This window comes from Bison bison, unplaced genomic scaffold (assembly GCF_000754665.1).
Source record: "Bison bison bison isolate TAMUID 2011002044 unplaced genomic scaffold, Bison_UMD1.0 scf7180017864375, whole genome shotgun sequence".
In the NCBI taxonomy this organism is placed as follows: Eukaryota; Metazoa; Chordata; class Mammalia; order Artiodactyla; family Bovidae; genus Bison; species Bison bison.
In genome coordinates, this window is record NW_011494947.1 from 2330715 (window position 1) to 2341832 (window position 11118).

The window sequence follows — 11118 nt, forward strand, 5'->3', positions numbered from 1 at the left end:
ACTACCAATTAAAAACTGAAGAAAATGGAGCAAACCATGAGATATGTACCAAAACAGCCATGTAATCACCACTTCAGGCTTCCCTGGTGGCTTAGCGTAAAAGATCCACCTGCCAATGCAGGGGGTGCAGGTTTGATTCCTGGCTCAGGAAGATCTCTTGGAGAAGGAAATGGCAACCTACTCCAGTATTCTTGCCTGGGAAATCCCATGGATAGAAGAGCCTGGCGTGCTGCAGTCCATGGGGTTGCAAAAGGGTCCGACATGACTTAGCGACTAAATGACAACAATTACCACTTTGTGTTCCTCTTTCTGTCAGTCCATGGAAGACTGTGGGGTCATCCTTACTTGGCAAAGTAAAAAAAGAAACATCATGTCGATGACACAGTTGAATTGTGATTTGTTACTGGGCCACTGAATCAGTTGCTAAAAAGGCTTTTTCAATGGAATATTGCCCAGAAAGCTGTAAAGTGCAGAAAACTCCAGTTTTTAGATAAATCGAGGAGGGTAGAAAAGGTTTTCAAATATCAAGAAATCTTTCTCTTGCTTCTATTGGATATTTTCTAATGTTTTCCCCCTAAGGTATAAATGACTGTTTCAGAGTCTGATCTTTTAGGTCAAAATAATTATTTCAACAACACAGTTCTAAACCAAACATTTCTATATCCAAACATTTCACCAGAAAGCCCAGGCACACTGAAGGTGAATCATATGTGCTGTGTGGCTTCAAGGACAGTAACTACAGAAATAAAATACACTCTCTCCACTTCTACCAAAAAAACAAGTATGACAAAGAGCCCCATTTGCTTTTTTCCTCAGAGATTAATTTTTAAATAGATGACCATTACCATATGTTACAGAGTAAAAGACGTCATTACTCACCAGACGTTACTCCTACTGTGGAAGGAAGGGTCGCACACACTTTCACTGTCTCTGTGACTTGTAGGACTGCAATGCTGCCATCGGCCAGACAAACTGCCACCATGGAGGAGACCGCAGGGTTCCACTTCATGTCAATCACCAAGCCTCCCGCATCTTTCAAGAGCTTATGATACGCAAACGGACGTTTCTGCTGTTTAGCCTTTTAAAACAAATGCCCAGAGGCAAAAATAAACAGATAAATACAGAGACATTCAATGGTCCAAGGAAATTATTGAATATGCAAGTTTTTTCAAATTACAGTTCGGTTTTCCCCATGACCATGAAAAAAAACTGTAGCTCTACACAACAGTCTATTTGTTACAGACAATTTTAACATAATTTTGAAAATGGCCATCAATTATTGTAGCATACTCAGAGGGACTCTCAACAGGAAATATGCAAATGCAAAATAATGGATAAAGAGCATAAACAAAATAAAAACTGAGACTCTGCTTCTTAATAGTGTTGGGTCCTTGAATTTTAGACAGTGCTCATTTTAAAATACTGAGCTTATTTTAATTGGTATGCAGAAGCCCCAGCAGGCTTCAAAATTCCAAAATAGCCTCAGTGAACGATCTGCTGTCGAAGGCTAACGAAAGATTAATGATATAAAAGGTGCTTCGATATGTATGGTTGAGTCCCTTCACCGTTCAGCTGAAACTATCACAACATTGCTAATCAGCTATATCCCAAAACAAAATTAAATGTTTAATAAAACAAGAAAGAAAGAGAGACCACCTGAGGCCACATTAAAGGCGTGCAGGCCCCGCACACACGCTAATCTTCTATCAGCAACCCCGCCGCTGAGCCATTGCTGCGAAACTCCTCGCCAAAGCCTTTGGAGCTGAGGCATGGTGTTTCAGGGGCACGAGCCTGCTGCATCCCCCTTTCCCCAGGAGAGGAATAAAGAAATTCCTTTCTACTTAAAAAAAAAAAAAAGTGCCTCAAACAAACAAAACCCCCCAAGTACTGCTGTACTCTTGGATGGTTACTTAACTCTTTGGGCCTGTTTCTCTATCTCTGAGATGAAGACCATGATACCGAGTGTATAAGGCTAATATAGAGCCAAGAGGGGCAGGCGTGAATGAAAACACGGCACGCAAAGCACTAGCACAGGGCCTGGCATGCGGTCAATACAAACACTCAGTCTTACTACTACCATTACTAAACAGCCTGGGATGGAAGAACACTGCAGGGGGAGGCCAGAGACCCAGCATGCAGGAACTTCTGACACTGTCTACTAACTCTGTGGCCTCAGGCGAGTCACTTAGAGTCCCTGAGCTCTGGCTGTCTCAAGTGTAAATGAGAAATGATAGCACCCTGGGGCAGATGGTGTTACAAAATAATTTCTTGAAGTCCCTATTATCGCAAAGATCTTGATTTATGATTCTATAATTAAGGACCTCTTAAAAACCCGAATTCAAATCTAGAAAAAGAATTCAAAGGTCAACCAGGAACTTCTAGGTTATGATTCAATACCAGGCACTCTTCTTAAGTCCCTAGAATCTGCCAGCAGCTTACCTCATTTGAGAATGTGCGAACATCAAAAAAAGCAATAATGGAACCATATTCACTGGACATCATGCACACGGACAGTGTGAGGTTATCGCAGCTCAGGGCCAGGTGATGTATCGGGAATTTCATAGGAACCAGCAAGCTTTGAACTTTATCAACTGAAAACAAAAAAACAGAGAGCAGAAAATGGAATGTTTGAAGCATAAGCCACAAACTCTATTCAGGTCTATGTGAAACCATTCTTGCATCTACATAAACGTACGCACCCTGATACCACGTTGTGCAGAAGCACTGCAGCTTCCTTACAGATGGCTAATGCTGCACTGAGTATCGTAGGGACTCTCCCTCATACGGCCTGGGGAAACCAACTGTGACCACAGCCCTGGTTCAATCTAGTCCTGTACCATATTTCTGCAACAATGCTCCAAACAGTACACGTTCCCATGTGTTTGGATGATGCTGTCATGACAACTAAAAGGCCATGCAGCAAAATTCTTCTCCTAGAGAGCCAGAACCCAAGTTGAACTGAACAACAAAAAAAATGTGTGGCACAAAGGTAAGCCGTTCTTCCCTCTGAGTTCAGAGGAACAAGTCATCAGAAGAGAAATACAAAGGACCAGCGAGAAAACCCAGGAAGGCTTCCAGCAGCCCATCTAGCACTTCCTCTTCTTGGGGGTCAACCTCAGGACTAAGAGTAGTTTTACTCTTACTATGTAAAACTTGAGAAGCAAATGACATTAGCACTTCACTATGCTCCTCTCTCTATCATGCAACGTAAACCAAGTAACTTACCTATCTTATTAGGATCATCTCCAGGTTTATTCTGAATAAGAAGATTTTTAGTAGAAAAAACGTGCAATCCACTGGCTCCACCAGCAAAGACCAGGCCGTATTTGTTGGACACAGAAAGCAGACTTGAGCGTTCCTTGGGCAACTCCTCAGGAGAATCAAAGATTCTCACTTTCTTCAGTGCTCTAAACTGAAAATCCTATGGTGCAGGGTCAAAACAAGACCAATTCAGGGAAAACAGGACATTAGCTTATCTGTCATATTCTGGTACACCAAAATATATATTACCCCGAGAGTAAAGACTGTGTGGCTGGTTTGACCCCTGGGTGGGGCAGATCCCCTGGAGGAGGCAATGCCAACCCACTCCAATATTCTTGCCTAGAAGATTCTATGGAAAGAGGAGCCTGGTGGGCTACAGTCCATGGACTTGCCAAAGTTGGATGCGACTGAGCATGCACACGTTAAGTTGTACTATACATATTTTTTCCCCTTCAACTCTAAACCTATCTTTAAATCAAGGTTTTAGTGAAAAGAATGTAAATCTCCTTTTGCTTACACTCTAAAAGACATAAAAACCAAAGACAGCCTTTCTCAGCCTTCATTTGTGTACCTTTACAGTGTTTCCTATGGCTTCCTTTGTGGCTCAGGTGGGAAAGAATCTACCTGCAATGCGGGAGACCTGGGTTGGGAAGATCCCCTGGAGAAGGGACAGGCTACCCACTCCAGTATTCTGGCCTGGAGAATTCCATGGACTGTATAGTCCATAGGGTCGCAAAGAGGCGGACACGACTGAGCGCCTTTCACTCACTACACTACACGGTGTTTTCTACAGGATCCCCACATACTAGTTTACTTGGATGTGAGGTTTAAACATATTTGGTAAAAGAGTAACTGAAATAATCTTCTTAATTACAACTGCATATGGTGATGAGAAATCCACACGGCTTTCCAGGTGAGACCATAGTTCAGTTCAGTCACTCACTGTGACTCTTTGCGACCCTATGGACTGCAGCATGCCAGGCTTCCCTGTCCATCACCAACTCCTGGAGCTTGCTCAAACTCGTCCATTGAGTCAGTGATGCCACCCAACCATCTCATCCTCTGTAGCCCCCTTTTCCTCCTGCCCTCAGTCTTTCCCTGCATCAGGGTCTTTTCCAACGAGTCAGTCGCATCAGGTGGCCAAAGAATTGGAGCTTCAACTTTAGCATCAGTTCTTCCAATAAATGTTCAGGACTGATTTCCTTTAGGATGGACTGGTTTGATCTCCTTGCTGTCCAAGGGACTCTTAAGAGTCTTCTCCAGCACCATAAAGTTTTCAGTTTTTTGTTAATTCTCATCCTGATAACCTCTGGGTCTTGGTAATCAGAAACTCAATGTGAGACCACCATTTTCTGAGTCTGTGGTTCTAAAACCTTTTTATCCTTCTGCCCCAACCTACATGAGGAACAGGGCACACTCTCACTGGGTTGGTCACCCTTGGCAGAGATTCTCAAGAAGAGACTTCTACTCTTAACATGGTATGGATTACTACTTCCTAATGCATTTCAGTGAGTTGTTGTTCAAATGCCTAAAATCTTCCCATGACTTATTAATATTTCCTTTCTATGGACATGAGTGTGAGTAAGCTCTGGGAGTTGGTGATGGACAGGGAAGCCTGGCAGTGCCGCAGTCCATGGGGTCGAAGAGTTGGACATGCCCGAGCGACTGAACTGAGCTGAAATTGGGATCATCTGATCCTCTCAAGTTTCCTGACTTCAGGAGGATTTCCAGTACCAAAAACGGACCTCCAATTCTAGTTAATTAAAGGACTTGTGGGCTTCCCTGGTGGCTCAGACAGTAAAGAATCCGCCTGCAAGGCGGCAGACATGGGTTTAATTTCTGAGTCAGGAAGATCCCCTGGAGGAGAGGTTGGCAACCCACTCCAGTATTCTTGCCTGAGAATCCCATGGACGGAGGAATCCAGGGGGCTACAGCCCATGGGGTCCCAAGGAGTCGGGAACGACTAAACACAACAAAAACAAAAGCGCCTGTAGGATAAGGGATGATCCCTGCTCTGCGTTAAGCAAGCCTGGGTTACAGGCTTGAACTAGTTCAGCGACAGAGGAAAGAATCTTTAAAACTGCTCACAACAACCTAGATTTCAGTCCGCCCGTCAAAGGCGGCTTTGGGTAAGTTACTTTCCGAGCCTCTATTTGCTCTTCTACATTAACAAGTACTTCCTAGGGTCGCTGTGATAGTTACCAGTGCCTGGCATGCAAGCAAATGCTCAATAAACAACAGTTATTCCCATACTCCGACGACCACATTAAAGTAACTACGATAACTCAGGAAGCTCGCGCAAGACCAACAGGGGACGCGGAAAGTACATTCCGTGGGGCTTTCACGCCCGCTGCACGGCAGAGCGCTCCAGGACGCGGTAACAAGAACTTGCATCGCCTCACACCGTTCAGCCAGGAGGCGGGGCAGCGGACACCCGCGCTTCCCGGGTCAGGGAGGCGCCAAGGCAATACCAGGATTAAGGAAGGGTGGGAGGCCCTGGCCAACACCTGACCTTCATCTCCCGCTCAGGGATCACGGCATCCATTTCGTCTCCCATCGCGCGGCCCTCAGTTGGTGAAAGGAGCCACCACCACCGCCGCCCGCGGCCTGGCCCACGCAGCCCAGGTCTTTCCGAGGCCAACTTCCTCCCCTCAGAGCTTGCGACGAGCTGCACAACTCGCACTTCCGGCGCGCTTTTGGTGACGGCACACATTTCGATCCGCGGCGTGGCTGAGGAAAGCTGAGGGGACCTTCTGAAGTCGCGCGGCCGCCTCCTAGCAGCCGTCTCCCATTGGTCGGCTCGGAAGAGTAGGAGGCGTGGCCTGGCAGTCACTGCGCCTGCGCCCGGCTGCTCCCCGGCCGCCGCTGTCGTCTGCAGGTGGTTTGGGTTCGCCTCGTGTGGGTTTCCTTTAGTCTGTAGTGCAAGCGCGAGATATCCACGCTCGTTTCGTTGAGGCTTCACAGTAATCTTTGGATGTAGGTGGTTATTAATAGTTTCGATTTCAAAGGTGTTAGGAACTTGACAAATATTTCCAAGGGGCAGCTTCTGAGAAAGGCTTTGGACGGGGTGTGGAAGGAAAAGGTGTTCAGAAAGTTGATGGGACGGGGCCTCGCCCCTGGTGTTTCTGAAGGCTGAAAGGGGAGATTAAAGGACCCCAGCGATCAGCTTTGTTTACTTTTTTCAAGGTAGTCATTTCTGGAGCAAGAGCCCGTGAAAGTGAAAGTCTCTCAATCGTGTCCGACTCTTTGCGACCCCATGGACTATACAGTCCATGGAATTCTCCAGGCCAGAATACTGCAGTGGGTAGCCTTTCCCTTCTCCAGGGAATCTTCCCAACCCAGGGATTGAACCCAGGTCTTCCTCATTGCAGGCGGTCTCTTTACCAACTGAGCCATGTGTAATTGAATCTTCAAGACGTCCTAGTCACCTAGGGATTATCGTTGCCATTTAACTGATGAGGCAACTAGAAGCACAGAAAAGTCAAGAAGATTCCCCGGTTCCCCTCAGTCAAAAAGTGGTGAAGGCCTGATTAGAATTCAGCATGTCTGGATATGCTGATTGCCAACTATTACACAGTCCAAAGGAGAGATTTTTGTAGTGGAATACTGGGCTTCCCTGGTGGCTCAGACGAGAGTCTGCCCGCAATGCGGGAGACCCGGTTTGATTCCTGGGTCGGGAAGATCCCCTGGAGGAGGAAATGGCAACCCACTCCAGCACTCTTGCCTGGAAAATCCCATGGATGGAGGAACCTGATAGACTACAGTCCATGGGGTCGCAGAGTCGGACACAACTGAGCGACTTGACTTTCTTTATTATAGACGCTCTAGGGCAGATTCTTAATTTGGATCACATGGCTCAGCTCCAGGGGGCGTATTCTGCTGCTTACTATTTGGTTTTCAGCAAACTGCTTATCTCCTCTAAGCCTGCTTCTCATTTTTCAAGCAAGGCTGATACACTAGAACCTTACTCATGGGGTTGCTGTATGCAGTAAAGGAAGTTCAATGTCTAACAGCCTGGTACACAGATATATTCATTCACTTTGTCACTATATGAGCTAGCTCTTCTGAATTTCCTGAGTGTCAGAACCATCCCCAGAATACACCAGTCAAGACATTGATAAGTGTGTTTTATTTCCAGTCTGTAGAGATGATATCCAGTATCACACACACTCACATGCACACACACACATACTGCATCCCCCTGAACTTGCCTGACACACCCCTTCCTTTTGAATGGCAGGGACAATGCCATACTTGGCAGTCCCCAAGTTGCTGGTTACATTAGTTAGATTTGGTCTTTCAGAAAAAAGGCAGCTGAACATCTAAGAAGCTGAGCCCTTAGCCAAAGAAGTAAGAGTCCTATAGCTAATAACCACAGTCTGAAATACATGCAGACCTCCCTTTCCAGGAACCACTCTTGAGACCCTTTCCCTTCAGGAGCTGAATTCCAAGAAATGATGAAGGAACTGGTGGGGTTTCCCAGGACACTCCCCATCCAATGAGAGAACACTTTCCTGCTCTTTCGAAAAGCTGAGAACACACCCACTTGCTCTCCTCCCTTAAAGAGGCTTCCTGCAATCTTGTAAAGTGTGTAACCACTGCACTAAGCCTAGATGGTTCTGCCCTCCTGTCTGAGTGAGGTACAGATACACTATGATGAATGGTCAAGGAAGGCATTTCTTTGCTCAAACGTCTCAGCCTGTCCCAGAAAGGAGAGGCAGTGGGAAGGGGAGGAGACAGACACTTTCTCAGCTAAGGATCTCGGGGGTAGCGGGGGAGCAGGGGAGGAGATGTGGGGGTGAGATTTTACATTTACAGGGAGGAATGTTTTGCTGGGGTTTAAACTTCAACTAGGCTTATGCATTTGAAGTACTTCCTTAGACTGAAGATCAGCCAGTCATGGCTGAATAATCTTGTTCCTGAACTGGTCAAGACCAGTGGATTAATCCAACCTGGCCATTTCCCCACCCCCTACCTGCTCCACTTCCTCAAAAACTGTCGTCAAGTCAGCTCCTTGGGTCCTTGATTACAGGTCAGAGGAGCCACGGGGAGCTCATACTGGCTCCAGCCTCCAACAGCCCCCAGACCTTCCCACTTGAGGTTTTTCAAAGTCTTCTGCAGGACTCTTGCCCAGTCTTGGGCCCAGTTAGGCCCCCAGGATTGCAATGCAGTCACCTCATAGCTTCCTCTTTCCCAACATTCATCACCAGGGTCTGAATTCCCCACTAGACTCTAAATTCCATGAGTCTGTCCTTTTCAGTATTGGCTGGTAACAGGTGCTTATAAACATGTGCAATGGATGAGTGCCTCTAAGTCCTGAGTGGGCAGGAGAAGGGACTACAGAATACAGGTGGGGTCAAGGCTGGGGGTCCCGCGGATCCTGACTCAGAGGCACTAGGAAGGGTGAATCCTGGCCCAGGGCCCTCCCCGAGGGTTGACCTAGGAGACTGCCCCTCCCTGTCCCTTCCCTTGTTTTCATCACTGACTGAGGCCAGCCCAGAGCAGAGATGAGGCAGGGGCAGGGGGTATCTGAAGGCCCAGGCCCCAGTCCAGATCCCCCATCTCCAGATAAACCCCTGACCTTGGACAAGGCACTTAATCCCTGTGGGTCACCACAGTTTTGTCAGCTGTGAACTGAGAGGCCTGCCCCAGCTAACCCACAGGGTGGCTCAGGGCTCTAAAACTCCAGTCCGCAATAAAAAACACAGGTGACCCTGATCCAATTCCCAGGCTCAAGGTTTTGAGTGATTTGGAAAGAGAGTGATGAATCAGAGAGAAAGTGGGCACAGACATGTCAGGACAAAGTGGGGTGGGGGTGGGGGCTTAAAGCTTGTAACAGGTTGTCAATAAATATCTGTTGAGTGGCTGAGTGAATGAATGAAGACAAATGAATGAATGGTGTAAGGAAGGTGTGAAGGCAAATGGGGAAGCAGAGTCAGGTCTCAAGCAAATCAGGCACCCTATTTCTCAGCTCCTGGCTTCACAGTGGTGTGCTGCCTCTCTCTGCCATGAGCACTAAAGCCTCGCCCTCCTACCCTATCGCCCTCGACATCCTCCCTGAAAGGTGGGACTAGACTGAGCTGAACCCCGCCCCAAGGCCCCAGGATCCCCTCTACCTCTGGAGCCCCAGCAAGGGTCAGGGGAGTGCTGCAGCCTCTTCCTGAGCTGCCTGTAAAGGTGTGGCCGGGGGCAAGATTAGAGGATTCCTCTGGAACCTTCTGGAAGGGCTCACATTGCCAAGCCCCTCTCCTCATCTCCTTTTGTCACCTCACGGAGAATAAGACAAGGCGTGGGCTGGGGGAGCCCAGCCGGGGAGGTGTGACACTTCGTGGCCACATTCTAGCACACCCAAGATCCCTGTCTGAGGAAACCCTAACGAGACCTTACAGCCTTATCCCAACTCTAGGGTCTTCTGAAAGTGGGCTGAGGTCTTCACCAGGGCCAGGCCAGGATGCCAGGACTCAGCTCAGAGACCTGGAAGGCAAAGAGTGCCAGTTTCAAGTGCGGGAATCACAGGCTCTGGTCTCCCTGTCCTGGCCCTGTTCCGTCTGGTTTTTGGTTTAATGTGAGCCCTTCTGCACAGGGAGGGGAGACGCAAGGAAAAAGAGAGGGAGGCGATCTGGACTCCCCAGCCCAGGGCCCCTTTAAGGCAGATCATTTGTGCTATACAAAGAGATCACTGATTCTGCTGATAAAACAAACACACGACGACCAAACAAAATGAATAAGAGGTCACAGTGAGTCACGAAGGGTGAGATCAGGAGGGAGGAAGAGAGTGGGGAGGGCGAGGAGGTCCAGGCAGGGCTCCTCAGGGCAGGCTGGCGATGTCTCTCTCTGGAGGGGGCCCGACTGGCTTGGAGCTGCCCTCGTTGGCTTTTCCTTCAAACATCATGACTCTGGTTTGGAAGTGGTGAGAAAAGAAAAAGAAAACAACACAAAACAGGATTAGAACTCTTTTCCTCGTCCAGGGAAAGATCATCCCGGCCCTCACATCTGCAGGGTCCACCACAGAATGCCTTTGCATCCTCTCTCCAGGGGGATTTTCCCAGAAGCCTCTGCAGGCAGATGGTCCAATTTTACAGAGAACACTGAGGTGCCAAGGGGCCATGTGACTCAGAGCCACACAGACAGAATGAGATTCCAGACCTCAGACTTCTGGGTCATGTGCCTCCCCCGACCACGCTGCCTGGAGGAGACAGGGCTAGTCTGTGCTGTGGCTCTGCTCGAAACCCAGATCTTCAAAAATCTCCCACTGCTCTGACAGTAAAGTCTAGGGAGCAGAGGGTGGGGGTTCAAGGTATAGCCTCAGGAAGGAATCCCAGCCCTACTCCTTCCCAACTGGTGCCACAAGCAAGACACTCAACACATGCTCAGTGTTTCCAACTAAATGTGATGATGCCAAAAGTGCTTACATCCTGGAGCTGTTCCAAGCGACAGTGTTCTCCTCCCTCTGGTCTCCCTCCCTCCCTGGGTAGGCTCCTTCGGCCCCCTGGCTTTGAATCCCATCCAAAGTTCGATCGTCCACAAAGGGCCTCTGTCTGAGCACCAGACCTGCACAGCCAGCTCCCTCCTCAACCTCTCCCCCTGTGTGTCTAGGGGCACTTCCAAGTCAATACATCAAAACTAAGCTCAATTCCCACCTGTCCCCTGCTCTTCTCTCAAAGCAAACTGCACCATCACTCAGAACCCAGACCTTACAGCCATCAGACTCCTTGTTTTCCTTTAAACCTGGAAGCACCCCTGCCAGCTCTAACTCCAAGATCACTCCCGACTCCAACAGCCCCTGCCCACCTGCACTTCAGCCCCTCCAGGCTGAGCACCTCATTTCTTACTTGCACAAGTGCATGAGCCTCCTAA

At 48.3% G+C, this 11118-nt stretch overlaps 2 protein-coding genes across 3 annotated transcripts in view; both read right to left on the reverse strand.

Moving 5' to 3' along the window:
• The window catches only part of NUP214 (nucleoporin 214kDa), an 89921-nt gene extending 83931 nt beyond the window's left edge, over window positions 1-5990 (reverse strand). For both annotated transcript variants that reach the window (XM_010856794.1, XM_010856792.1), the window contains exons 1-4: window positions 5774-5990; window positions 3226-3421; window positions 2440-2591; window positions 880-1078 (exon numbers count right to left, since the gene is read on the reverse strand). In XM_010856794.1, coding sequence (XP_010855096.1) covers window positions 880-1078; window positions 2440-2591; window positions 3226-3421; window positions 5774-5974 — 748 coding nt within the window. In that variant the 5' untranslated portion in view covers window positions 5975-5990. The remainder of the gene's footprint in view (window positions 1-879; window positions 1079-2439; window positions 2592-3225; window positions 3422-5773) is intronic.
• A 1377-nt stretch (window positions 5991-7367) lies between these two features.
• Window positions 7368-11118, reverse strand: part of AIF1L (allograft inflammatory factor 1-like) — an 11061-nt gene continuing 7310 nt past the window's right edge. Inside the window, exon 4 of the mRNA XM_010856795.1 lies at window positions 7368-10157. Coding sequence (XP_010855097.1) covers window positions 10070-10157 — 88 coding nt within the window. The 3' untranslated portion in view covers window positions 7368-10069. The remainder of the gene's footprint in view (window positions 10158-11118) is intronic.